The 13,586-nt window shown below is 33.3% G+C and overlaps 1 protein-coding gene across 1 annotated transcript; it reads left to right on the forward strand.

The window, feature by feature from the left end:
* Window positions 1-4,612: 4,612 nt before the first annotated feature.
* On the forward strand, window positions 4,613-7,263 carry LOC142349034 (uncharacterized). The gene is made up of 2 exons (XM_075400445.1): window positions 4,613-4,684; window positions 6,782-7,263. The coding sequence occupies exon 2, from the start codon at window positions 6,814-6,816 to the stop codon at window positions 7,261-7,263; it is 450 nt and encodes a 149-aa protein (XP_075256560.1). The 5' UTR covers window positions 4,613-4,684; window positions 6,782-6,813.
* Window positions 7,264-13,586: the final 6,323 nt, after the last annotated feature.

The raw sequence follows: 13,586 nt of genomic DNA on the forward strand, positions 1-13,586 counted from the left end.
TAGCATGTGCGCAACCCAAATGAGTCTCCCGGGCCGAGGTGTCAACGCTAAAAAACGCAAAATTACATAAGATTGGCGTTGAATGCGTTGAATTTATGTAAGATCTACGCTTGAGCGTAGATCTTACATAAATTCAACGCATTCAACGCCAATCTTACATAATTTTGCGTTGAATTTTGGCGTAGATCTTACATATTTAGCGTTGAATATTAGCGTAGATCTTACATATTTAGCGTTGAATTTAGCGTAGATCTTACATAAATTCAACGCATTCAACGCCAACCTTACATATTTTGCGTTGAAATTTGGCGTAGATCTTACATATTTAGCGTTGAATTTTAGCGTAGATCTTACATATTTAGCGTTGAATTTAGCGTAGATCTTACATAAATTCAACGCACTCAACGACAATCTTACATATTTTGCGTTGAAATTTGGCGTAGATCTTACATATTTAGCGTTGAATTGTAGCGTAGATCTTACATATTTAGCGTTGAATTTAGCGTAGATTTTAAACAAATTCAACGCATTCAACGCCAATCTTACATAATTTTTCGTTGAATTTTGGCGTAGATATTACATATTTAGCGTTGAATTTTAGCGTAGATCTTACATATTTAGCGTTGAATTTAGCATAGATCTAACATAAATTCAACGCTTTCAACACCAATCTTACATATTTTGCGTACAATTTTGGCTTAGATCTTACAAATTTAAGGTTGAATTTTTTGAATTCCATTTCAGACCACTTTATGATTTCAAAAGTTTTTCAAGTTTTTTTTCCAAAAAGTCAATTTTTTCACTGTTTCGACCCCGATACTTCACAGATGGGAAAAGCGAAGTCAGCAAAAACCACTTTTTAGTGCTTTTTTATAGTGCAAAATCCATTTGAGACCATTTTACGATTTCAAAACTTTTCTAAGTTTTTTTCAAAAAATCAATTTCACTGTTTCGACCCCTATGCTGCAAAAGTGAGAAACGTGAAGTCAGACAAAAATCTTTTTTTAGTGCTCTTTTATAGTGCATTTTACAATTTCAAATTCTTCAAGTTTTTTTTCGAAAAATTAATTTTTTTACTTTTTGGGACTCCTATACTGCACAATTGAGAAAAATGATGTCAGCAAAAAATAACCATTTGCTCTCTTACGGTGCAAAAACCATTTCAGACCATTTTAGGAATTCAAGCTTTTTTCAAAACTTAAAAAAAATTTTAACTTTTTCCCAGTACTTCTCACATGATAAATGCGTTGAATACGTTGAAATTATGTAAGATCTCGACTAAATTCAACGTAAAATATGTAAGATCTAGGCTAAATTCAACGAAATATATGCAAGTTCTACGCTAAATTCAATGCAAAATATGTAAGGTCTACGCTAAAATCAACGCAAAATATGTAAGATCTACGCTAAATTCAACGCAAAATACGTAAGATCTACGCTTTATAAGCATTGGGGCTCTTAAGGAAACCAAGGTACGGTGGCGCAATGGTAGAAGAGTCGACAAGTAAACAAGAGGTCAATGGTTCGAGTCCCATACCCAGAGTGCAACGCGTTGATTTTTTGTAAGATCAACGCTAAATTCAACGCAAAAATATGTAAGATCAGCGGCAACTAGCGTTGACAAGTTGGAAAATTCACCACCAATTCTTACATAATTTTGCGCTGAATGCGTTGAATTTTTATCTTTATTTCAACGCATTCAACGCAAAATTATGTAAGAAGATTGCGGTGAATTTTCCGAATTTTCAACGCTTGTTGCCGCTGATCTTACATAATTTTGGCCAAATTCCTCGGCCCGGACTGGCCAACAATAAGCATTTTCCATGTGAGTCTTGTTTCTGGTTAGAGGTGATTTCAGTCTAGACTGTCAGTGTGCGACCCAATTTAGTCTGATCAAATCTATTTTGGGTTGCGCATCTTATTCTGAGTACCTAAATAGGCGATGTTTACTTTTTTCAACACTCATTTACGCGAACCCGCATAAAGAGAACGCGAATACCCAAATTGGTTGAGGTCTAGACTGAAAGGTTCAACCAAGCTGTGTCCAGACTTTGAGCTTGGTGGCATCGGATCCCCGACCACATCCCATACCATACAAGTGATTATCTTAAGTCAATGATTAATAATTAATTGACGGAAGTCACTGAGAATTCTATAAAGAAAAATTTTCAAAATTCAAAAGTGGTTGATAACCCGGGTCGAGGTGTCACCGCCATTCAACGCAAAATTATGTAAGATAAGCGGTGAATGCGTAAAATTTTGTAAGATAAGCGGTGAATGTGGTGAAATTACATAAATCAGGCGGTGAATGCGGTGAAAAAAAACCTTTATCGCCTGGTAGCGGTGAAATTACATAATTTCACCGCTGAATTTAGCGATGAAATTACATAATTTCACCGCTTTGAAAAAAAATGTCCAAACTATGTAAGATAAGCGGTGAATGCGATGAAATTACATAAATTCGCCGCTTTACTTAGTGATGAAATAACATAAATTCACCGCTTAGAAAACGCTTTGAATAGTCTTTTGTTCAATGCAGTTAAGATACATTTATTAAAAGGCGCACGGAAAATTTACCCACAAATAATCATACATCTAGAGTAAGCGGTGAACTTACATAATTTAACCACTTTCACCACATTTCACCGCTAATTTTTGTAATTTCAACGCTTATTTTACAAAAGTTCATTGCGTATGTTTTACATAAAGGAGAGTGAAATTTATTTAAATTCAAAACAGATATGCAAGACTTCCGTGAGAATTGGAGCAGTAGAAGAAGAAGTGCCTGGCATGCAGGAGGTGACAGGTTCAAATCCGTGCAAGGACGGTAACTTGCAGTAAGCGGTGAAATGTGGTGAAGTTTTTCTAAGTACACCGCTTAATCTGGCAATGAACTTACATAATTTCACCACATTCGCCGCATTTCACCGCAAAATTATGTACGAAATTTGCGGTGAAAAAACCAACCTTTCATCGCTTATCTTACATATTTTTCCAATTTTTTCTCGACCCGGGAAGTGAATAAAATTATCATCGTAATTGTATCAGACATTGCTGCCCATCACCAGCCACACGTAGTGAGTCTCGAACGACAGCACGCCATCTTGACCGGTCCATCGCTACTTCTTCCACAGTGGTTTTCCATGTTTTCTTCTAGGTGTCATTGCGCATTCGGGGTGGCTTTACGACCGGCTCTAGGTCTCCTGCGACTGTTGACCCCCATGTTGTTCTGATACCTCCTGGTGGTCCTTTCCAGGTGGGACCCTTATCGAAGATCATTGCCTCCTTCGTTATCCTATCGTCTCACATTCAAAGCAGGTGTCCGCACCAGTTGAGTCTCATTTGACAGAGGAGGGTGCGAATGGATATGTTTATTTTGGCAGCTGTTTTGCGGCATCTCGGTGTCAGTTGTTGGGTCCATGCAAAGGTACCGCCGAATTCAACGGCTCTCAAAGGCTTCTAGTCATGCCAAATGGTATTCAGAACGTTTTTTTTGGATATTGAGCTAAAAAAAGGAACGATAAACGTTGTCTTAAAATTTTTTTGAATTACAACCTGTGCTAGTTGCTACTACTCCTGAAGGTTAGAGCAAGTAGGAAAACACGCAAAAACATCAAGATAAAGATGGAAAAATAAACAATTTTCGTGTTTTTGTGCTCGCCTTCTCAACAAAACTTGTGACTACAATTTTCAACAGACGATCGATCAGAACTCTAGAGAAGTAATTATAATTAAAATGATTTGGAAAAATTTTTCCGAAAAACAAAACGCGAAAGGATATTTTTTGTTATTATTTTTTATAAAAAATGTGCTTTCAAATAAATTAAATAAACTAACAAGACAACCCCTTTTGTGTTACAGACTATTTTGACATTTTGACGATAGGAAGTGGTATTTATTGTCAAAGATTCTTATTGACAATTGAGTGACCCGTTTTGAGGTCATCCAGCTTGGTTATTACCCACCAAAAGCAAGGCTGGTGTATCTGATGAGGACTGTTTGTAACTACAATTGTAAATACAAAACGACTTCTAACCATTTTCTATAAATTTCAAAGCAACTGGAACACAATGGATGTTCGCAATCAACCAAAACTGAAAAACAAATTAAAGAAATCCTGAAATGATATAAATCACCTCATCAATAAATTTACGGATTTCTAAATTTGAATAAATTCGGTGGAGTAGAACTCTAATCTTAGGCTTAGCTAGACAAATCTTGACTTGTTGTTCATGTATATTGGCACATACAATCTTCGACAAAATAGAATACAATTTTAAAAAAAAATTAAAAAGTTTCATGTTTCTTACTTCAACATGTTAATATATGCATCAATTCTAAATGTTTTAGCATTGATTGATGTTTATTAAATCTCACAAAACACCCCTGGCTTATAAAATTGATGAAATCGTCTAATCAAACAAAGTTTCTCTCTTTGAAATAGTTTTTGATATCAGAAACAGAAAATTTCTCTTTCTAAGCGATAATTTCACAATTTTGTTGTTCATTTCCGTACAAAAATGGAAACAAAATGCGTAATGATTATAAATATAGTGACAGATATGTGCAATTAATTTTGGACTGATTTTCTACGTTCCTGAATTGTCTCATTGTTTTTTTCGATTCCATCGTTAGGGCAATATTTTGCTTAAGAAACGTTGCTGCCTTATACGGATATTAACAGGTTGGTTAGTTTTCCTGACAACCAATTTGGGGATCTATTCAATCTATTTTCTCAATCATTCTTGACTATTACTTCTATTTTAAGCCAAACTGTGACGACAAATTATCAAATTATTATTGTATAAGCAGCTGAAAGTTTAAGTTTATTTTTACTGTTATTGTTATACCGCAAAAGTTTTTGATAACTTTAAGCTTTGTTACACGTTAAGCTTTTTCAATTTTTTGATTTCTGTAAATGGTAAAAACTCTTCGCAAGATCCTTTACAGTTTATATCCATCAACTGAAATATGTACTGATTGTTTGTTTTTAGTAAAGGGCAGTGTTTTGAAAATTCAATTTCTGTTTACACTTGCTGTCTTTCAATTTTAAACTGAAACATTTTTAAATTGAGCGCAGACTAATATTAATTCAATGACTATTTATTTGTCTTATTCTTTTCAGATATTAAAAATGAATCTGAGAAAATTGTCTGATTTAAATTTCTAAATAAAACGCTATGAATTTTTGTGAAACTAATACAAAATTATAGTAATTGATTCTAATTGCATCTGTTGTAATTTTTTTCACATTTCTCCATAAAACAGTCAATAGTAAAATACTTAACATTCTTCGACCATATGAACTAAATTAGCCCAAAGCAAGCTATGAGGAAAAAAACAATTAAAACGATGACTCAATAAAATATATGATAACTTAAAACCGAAATCTTGTCAACAGTTTACAATTTTTCTATGTTCTATGAACGAAAATTAAGAAACAGATTTCAGATAAAATGGGAAGATTTTATTTTTTGATAAGTAAGGTTTACTGTTCTGCTTTCTCAGCAACACTTCTATATCAATTCATAAACGTAGAAAAAAATCTACTTTCTCTTAAAGTGCAAATTCCAGAAGACCGTATACAAAGACCACAGAAGTTTTCGGTATAACTGGGTTCAGACGTAAGAAATCGTCTGTAGGTTCGGTTTGTTCTGTATATTGGCCTCGGAACACAATTGTGGGTATGGAGGTCTGCGACGTAAGATTTTGTCGGTATATTTGGTGTCTTTGATTTGTCATGTTCAGGGTCAAAGGTCGGAGTTGTTCAATGTTCGTTTTTTGGTTTTAAAACGTAAAATATTATCGGTGTGTTTGGTCTGGGACGTAAAAAGGCTTCGCATGTTCGGTTTCTAGGATTTTTTTGTTTTCGGTATTTAAACGTATAAAGTGTTTGGTATGCTCAGTTTTCAAACATAAAAATTTGTTGGTTTGTTTGGTTTCATATATTCGGTATGTTGGCTTTCAAGCATAAGAAGTTGTCAGCTTTTTCATAGAAAAATTAGGATTTTTTTATATAATTTAGTGAAATTATTTTTTGGTTTGTAATAGAAATTTTAGACGTACTGCTTGGAGACCATTGATTTGAAAACAAAGAGCAATTTGATTGATTTTGTTTTACAGCTCAATTATAAAAATAGGTGAAAAATCTGAATCGTTTGTTTTTTTTAAGAAAATTTAAGACTTGTTAATCAATGAAAGGGATTTGTTTATTAAATCACACTCAACGAGACTTGATATGATCATGCAAAATTAAATACAAATGTTTTCTCTCACGATTTTGGTAATTTGAAAGCGATCATAGCAATTCCAAGAAACCGAATTTTTCTTATGCCTATTATTTCTTATTTATTAAAAACAAACATACTACCAAATTTTTATTATTTTTAGATACCACACATAACGACGATTTCTTTTCTATCGAAACACAAGAAACTGATGATACCAAAGAAAAATATCAGGGCTTTCGTCATTTTTTGTACTAAAACCGAACATACGGACGATTTTCCTTCATCAAAAACAAAGGTTTGTTTTCAGACTAAGAGCTTGTTTCATCAAAATTGATATTTTGGCTTTCAACATAAAAGTTTAAACTCTTAGGAAGTCTTAAACTCTTAAACTCTAAACTCAAATTTGTTCAAAATAGCAAAAGTTGCGATTCAGACACAAATTTTTCAATTTATTTATTGCTTTAGTTTTTTCTTAGTTCACTAATGACAAATAACTAAGGACAAATTGTGCAGTATTTGTGGATATAAAATTGTCCTTTCGTTTTGTTTAGAAGTAGGAAATCAGAGCAAACCAGATTAAGCAATGGAGTTTGAAAATGCCACGACAACCGACGCCGTGACAGATTCTGATGGCGTAACAGTTTTCGAAGTCAAAACATCCGAAACAAAATCCACGACAGGAATTACTACAACATCCGATCTGATAACAACTCTGAACGCCAGAATTACCCCCAACCAAGAGTCGACTTCCAGAAACACAACTTCGACAAGAGGGTTCATCGATGTGACAGTGCTGGAGGTTTCAACGGAAGAAGCAACAGAATTTCCAGACCCGTTAACTTCTAGCTCTACGACTTTGCCCAACTTTGCAGAAGCTTTGACAAACGTCTCGGAAGAAGTGTTATTGAATTCAAGTTCTTTCTCAGCTCGAAACGAGGACGTGTTTGAAGCTGCGCTTAATTCTACTGTTTCTGTGAGGCAGACTACTTTATCAGTGCTAGGGATGAAGATGTTTCCTTTATTTCATTTTTAAAAGTGAGGGCAATTTTATAAGGCAAATTCTCAAATGCCCAAAGTCAGCAGTGTAAAATATAAATGCCAATTTAATCTTTACATATCTGCAAAATTTTGGCATTTTAGAATTTAGTGTTTTAGTTTTATCTATAGAAGTTTCTGCGAAATTCTAGCTTAACATCTGGAACCGTTATGCAACTTTCGATAAATGCCAGAAGCTCCCAGTGACTTCAAGCAGAGTCACGTGACATATTGATCTTATTTCTTTCATTCAATTGCTCTTTTTCAAAGTTAGCTCAAAATAGTTGGCCAATCGCGTGTATGACTTTAGATCGTAGGACCAACAAAATTATAGCCTCTCCCCAGTTTTTTTTTGTCATATAACGTAAACTGGGGCCATAAAACTGCTCATAAAACTGGGGAGAGGCTATAATTTTGTTGGTCCTGCGATCTAGAGTCAAACACGCGATTGGCCAATTATTTTAATTTGGGCTTAAACTTTGAAAAAGAAAAATTGAATGAAAGAAACAAGATCTGGATGTTACGTGACCCCATCATCGTAATTATACAATTATACAATAATGGGGGAGGGGCTACATTTTTGTTTGAGGGGTATAATGGGAAAGGCCCAATATTTGTTCGTCCAACTCGATCGAACCTCGCCTCTCCAGATTAAATCTGATCACAAGCTGATCTTCAAACACTAAAATATAAAAAATAATTTCCCAAAAGTCTTTTACGCCTGTAGAGACATGTTTAATTTTTTCGTTTTCTAAAGGAAACTTAATACGCATTCGTTATCTGTTGCTAGGCTTCCATGAAATAATATCTAATTCTGTTTAATAAAATAAAGGGAGCTAATTTTTCCACAAAATTGATATAAAAGTTCTTGATCAGCATCATAAAATGCGTCTTATTGTTGCTCACTAATTCTTTTTAGTTATTACATCTTAGTAGGCCTTTCCCATGACATGGCATTAACGTTTCATCTTTATCCTGTCAAGATCTTCTTTCTTGATACCCACCCAATGATTTAACAACTTAGTGCAGATTATGATTTTTTCTAGCCATGTAACATCCCGGTTTGAAGTTTATTTGATTTCATACAAGTGTCATATATGATTTCATACTGTCCATGCTTGATTTCTTAGTACGATCCTTGTATGAAACCAAAGAAATCATATATGATCCTTATATGATTACCAAGAAATCATATAGGATCCTATTACGAATATCAAGAATCATACATCTATTTTTCGAAAATGTTTTACCATTCATGTTTTTTGTTTTTATTTGGTAGGGCATCTCCTATATGATACCCCGGCATCACATTGTGATCCGCCATAAGACCTTAACGTACAATATCATTTTCAAAATTGGGCAATAAATAAAAGAGTAAATCCAAATAGATAACAAAATTTTTGACATACTCTGAAGGCAGTTTATACTAATAAATGCTCATTTATAAAAAATAATTAAGAAAAAAATGTTGCAAATAACCTCAAATTCGTTTTCTGAATATGTTTAAACCACATAGTTATTCTTTTAGCGCACACAAAGAAACATATATGTCCTAGTACGAAATCAAAGAAAATTGTATGATTGTTGACCCGGGATTGGAAGATGTTGGCTCATGTATGCATAATACTCTCTGCTCTTTAAAAAGTATAGAACGCTTTGTTTCACTGAGCATCTCATATCTTTGAAAGAAACTTTTGCCACATTTTAAAAAAAGTTTTTGCCAAAAAAGAGGGATTTCGACCGCTATAAGTGGGCTATTACAAACTGTTGCTGTGTACGAGTTGAACTTTAAACAATATCGACTTACAAAATTGGCTTTTAATTGCCTCAAAATTGCTGTAATCCCCATATCACTTAGATGTTTCTTCCACTATACGATCTCATTAGTTTTTATTGCAATTAATACTCATAGGCGGCAACGAAAAAAACGAGAGCGAAATCCGATTTAAAGTGCTTTTGACCGTTTAGTGAGATTTCGAAGCCGATGTCACGTACTAATCCAAAATCACTTACTCTTATTTAATCCTGTTTGTACTGACAATTTATACATAGCAACGGACAGTAATGACATTTTTTTCTTTGTGGTCCTTATTGATGCTTCAGTTTTTTTTTGCTATTTTAGTGTTTTTTGATTTTGGTGTCAGTGAAGATCAAATAAACGTGCTATTTGTTGATCCAAGTTTTTGAAATGAAGTTACGTTACAATTGAGTTACAATAAAACTGCTAGCCTAGTTTGAATGAAACCTAGTAGACAAATTCTGCAAATTTTCCGAATTAAAGAACCGCAGAATCCAGGCAACAAACCAGTAATGGAATGTAGCTCAATTCTTTCTAATTGGTATTTGAATTCTGCGCTGAGGGAAAATAATTTAAAATAAAGTGCTCGTAAAAGTAACGAAAATTTGAAAGCCTAAAAGTGATTTTTCGGCTAATTTAAAAAAAACAAGGAAACTTGGCAATGTGCCACCGCGCATAATCAGCCGACCCCTGCCCATCCACAAGTTTGGGTTCCCGAATCGAGGTCGAATGTTTAACTTGTAAGACCTTGCGAGTTTCTGGCAGAAACTTGCAAGTTCTTACAAAATAACCTTTCTGCCTATGCTGTAGGAGAAAACACAATAGAACGTCGCAAGACATAAATGTACACAAATTCTACTCATGGGAGAAAGAACAAAAAATATCGGCAAAAATGAATCTATATCATCAGAAAAGAAGTTCTTCCATCTTCCTCTCGTCTTTTAGTATTATTTAATTTTTTTTTCAAATTTTTTGATCATTTCTTAATTATCTGTTTTCTTGCGTTGAAGATGGGTCGACGACGGGTTGACAATGGGTTCGAGACGGGTTCCATTTCTGCCAAATACTTGCAAGTTCTTACAAGATAACTTTTCTGCCTATGCTGTAGAAAAAAAACAATAAAACGTCGCAAGACATGAACGTACACATATTCTATTCATCGGAAAAAGAACAAAAAAAACATCAGCAAAAAATTAATCTATAGCATCAGAACAAAATTTCTTCCGGCTTCCTCTTCTTTTAAGTTTCTTTTTGATTGTTTTGTTTTCAAATTTTTTGATCATTTCTTGATTTTCTGTTTTCTTGCGTTGAAGATGAGTCGACGACGAGTTGACAATGGGTTGAAGACGGGTTCCATTTCTGGCTACAACAATAATTATTCATAGACAAACATGCACGCACACAAATAAAACGAACTCTCACACTCGCACACACACACACATATATATATATATATATATATATATATATATATGAATATATATATATATACAGACGCGCACACTCACACATACATACTTACATACCACACACACATATACACACAAAAATACACACGCACGCACACAGTCGCACATACGCTTGCACACACACGCAGATACAACACACAAACACAAACAAGCATATACATGCCACACACGAGTGCACATATACAGAAACATACAGCACGCACAAACACACACATACACAAATGAGGATGAGAAAGAGAACTTTCAAAAAGTCTCACGTATTGATCAAAAATCTTTGGCGTATGAAAGAAAACTTTGCTTCCGGATTACCTCTACAAAAAAAAGTAAGTAATGTCACACTAGTGCGCCGATGAGGCTTGCCATTTTCAAGACCACCAGACAAGACAAACAAAAAAACCTCTAAAAACCAAGATTTACATCCAAAACTCAAAAAACTACCAAATACAAAGTTAGAACAATGTCAAAAAACTTAATTAAGACAAATTAAATTGACTTTTGCAAAAAAAACATGGGACCTGTCCAAGGTGAGACTTGGTAACAAGTAGACAAAAAAACAGAAAGGACAAAATTGAAAAACGTTCATGTTTTTTGAAAACAAACAACTTCAAATAGCGAAACTCATTAGATATCAGTTGAAATCTTTATATAGGTTCTGTCCATTTATACCTTAATATGAAAAAATTGAGAACTATCAAAATCCACAACAGTTCGAATTTCTACAAAAATACACAACAATTTCAGTCAAAAAATTTCCATTAAACTTCCATTAACGGCTTTTTTTGAAGCCGTTAAAAACATATTCCAGTCTTTTAGAATTAAAACAAGAACATTTGCGCCTTGTTTGAGCACCAATAATGAAATATTTTGAGAAATGAGACTAGGTAACAAGTGTTAAAAGGAGGAAAAAAATGGACAACGTTTAAAAAACATTTGTATTGTTTTTCGAAATTATTTAATTGTAAAGTCTTACAAAAAATTAAAATTTTACCAGTAATCTTTTTCTCTCGCCACCGATTAAGTGTTATGTGAAATATAGTAATGAGACTAGTTATAAAGTCGACAAAAAAGAAAAGCGACGTGCAAGATAAAAAAAATTACTATTGTTTTTAATTTATTTGATTCGAGTCATGAAAATCGTAACCATCAACTGACATCATTCAATCGGCTGCTTTGTTTTTCCATAGCGAGCCCTAACACATGCAATTATCAAGAATTTTAGAATTTTCCGTGTGATAACTACAAAGAGAACGACAAATGAAGACAGAAGTGAAAGACTAAATTACCATTTCCCAAAAAATGGAGGTATGCGCTAAAAACAATTCGATATTTTCGATTGTGCCTTTCCTTGACGCTAATGTTTTTTTAAAGCTATCTGTAATATTTGAAACTAGGTAACAAGTAGGCGAAAAATTTGTCTATACATTTTTAAAAATATTTGAGTTCGAAGTCATGAAAAATTTCAACTATCTGCTGAAATCATTACACAGATTCTTTTTTTGTTCATCCATTCATCTAAGTTGGTCTGAAAGAATCCAGAAAATTTCAAACAACTCCATAATAGTATAAGCAAGGACAAAAAAGAAAACTCTTATTACATTCGGCTAGAAGACGGTGTCGAAGCAGTTAATTTCATAATCTACCTATTGAAAAACAGATGTGTTCAGTTGTGCTTTTTTTCAAATCTCTATAATGCGATATCTGACAAGACAATAATGCAACTTGGCAGTAGAAGATAAGGAACATCAATGAAGGGAAAAGACGAAAAATCAATTTCTTTTGAAAAACTCGTATTATCAGAGCAGAAAACCATTACTTAAAAGGTAAGACGAATTTAATATAAATTTTTATTTCATTGAAAACACTATGAGATCTGTTTTGCTAACCTTAAACTGCAAGTTTGCCAAAAAAATGAAAGTTGCAATACTCAAAAATGCATTCTTTATTTCAAACTGTGTAATATCAAAACATAATTTGCTAGAAACATTTTTGATGATCTTTAGCTTCAAGTTTGCCATTAGGAGAAAAAATTGCAAAGCTCAATAATCCATCGTTTATTTAAAGAATATTTTTTTTAAGTGACAACAACCATAAGTTGTCGACAAAAAACTAGTTAGTCTTCCTTGACAACTTGAACCTGTCGATAGTAAGCCTTGATTTAGTTCATCAAAAAAAACATCAACCGATTACAATCTAAATTTTTTCAATGAAGTTTAAGTTATAACGATTTCACCAATACTAACCTTAATAATGTTATTCGTCTATTAGGAACACACAATTGTCCCTAATTTTATTAATTTCGACAATTTAAGCAAAAATCAATATATCAAAAATAAGTAATGGTGGCCAAAAATAAGCTGGCCAAGTTTTATTTCAAGAAGACTCGCCAAGAGATCTACAAGTAAAAGTAGCCATGTGTTGAGTTAACAAAGGTTGCATCAGCAGTCTATGTAATTTTTGTTTCGGTATATGAAACAATGTGGACTAAAAAAGCTTATTTTGTGGAATTTCTGATGAAAAAAGGCTGAATTCTGAAAAATTTAGCATAAACTTCAGTCAAAAATTGGATCAAACAACTCAACAACACTCTTGTTTTTAGAGGTAAGATCAACATCTCTATCGTTACAGGTTTGAATTTTTTTAGCAGAATTGGCAAAAAAAGGCGTAAAACTATGGAAAATGTGACCATAAGAACAAAAATCAGTCATATATTCACATAATTTTAAACTTCGATAACTCTGTGGAAAACACGAAATTCAGAAAAATCTTTAGAGTAATATATTTTGCGCTGGACGAGCTTTCTAATGATACTACTCAAAACTCTCTATGGTTAATGTATCGATTAGCAAAAATGGACTGCAGAAAAAAAACACGTTCAAGCATATAGTTTCTCTTCCCACTAAAGTGAGGCGCAACAATTAGCCAAAAAATCCCTCAGTTTGAAAATGCGAAATAAGTTAAACACTTTTCAAAATTTTAACTCCATTTTAATAGCGGGTGTTAGCGATGCTTTAATTCGATTACTATTAAGCGCAATTATTTTCAATAAGTTACAAA

This window comes from Convolutriloba macropyga, chromosome 11, assembly GCF_964194025.1.
Source record: "Convolutriloba macropyga chromosome 11, txConMacr16.3, whole genome shotgun sequence".
NCBI classification, from domain to species: Eukaryota; Metazoa; Xenacoelomorpha; order Acoela; family Convolutidae; genus Convolutriloba; species Convolutriloba macropyga.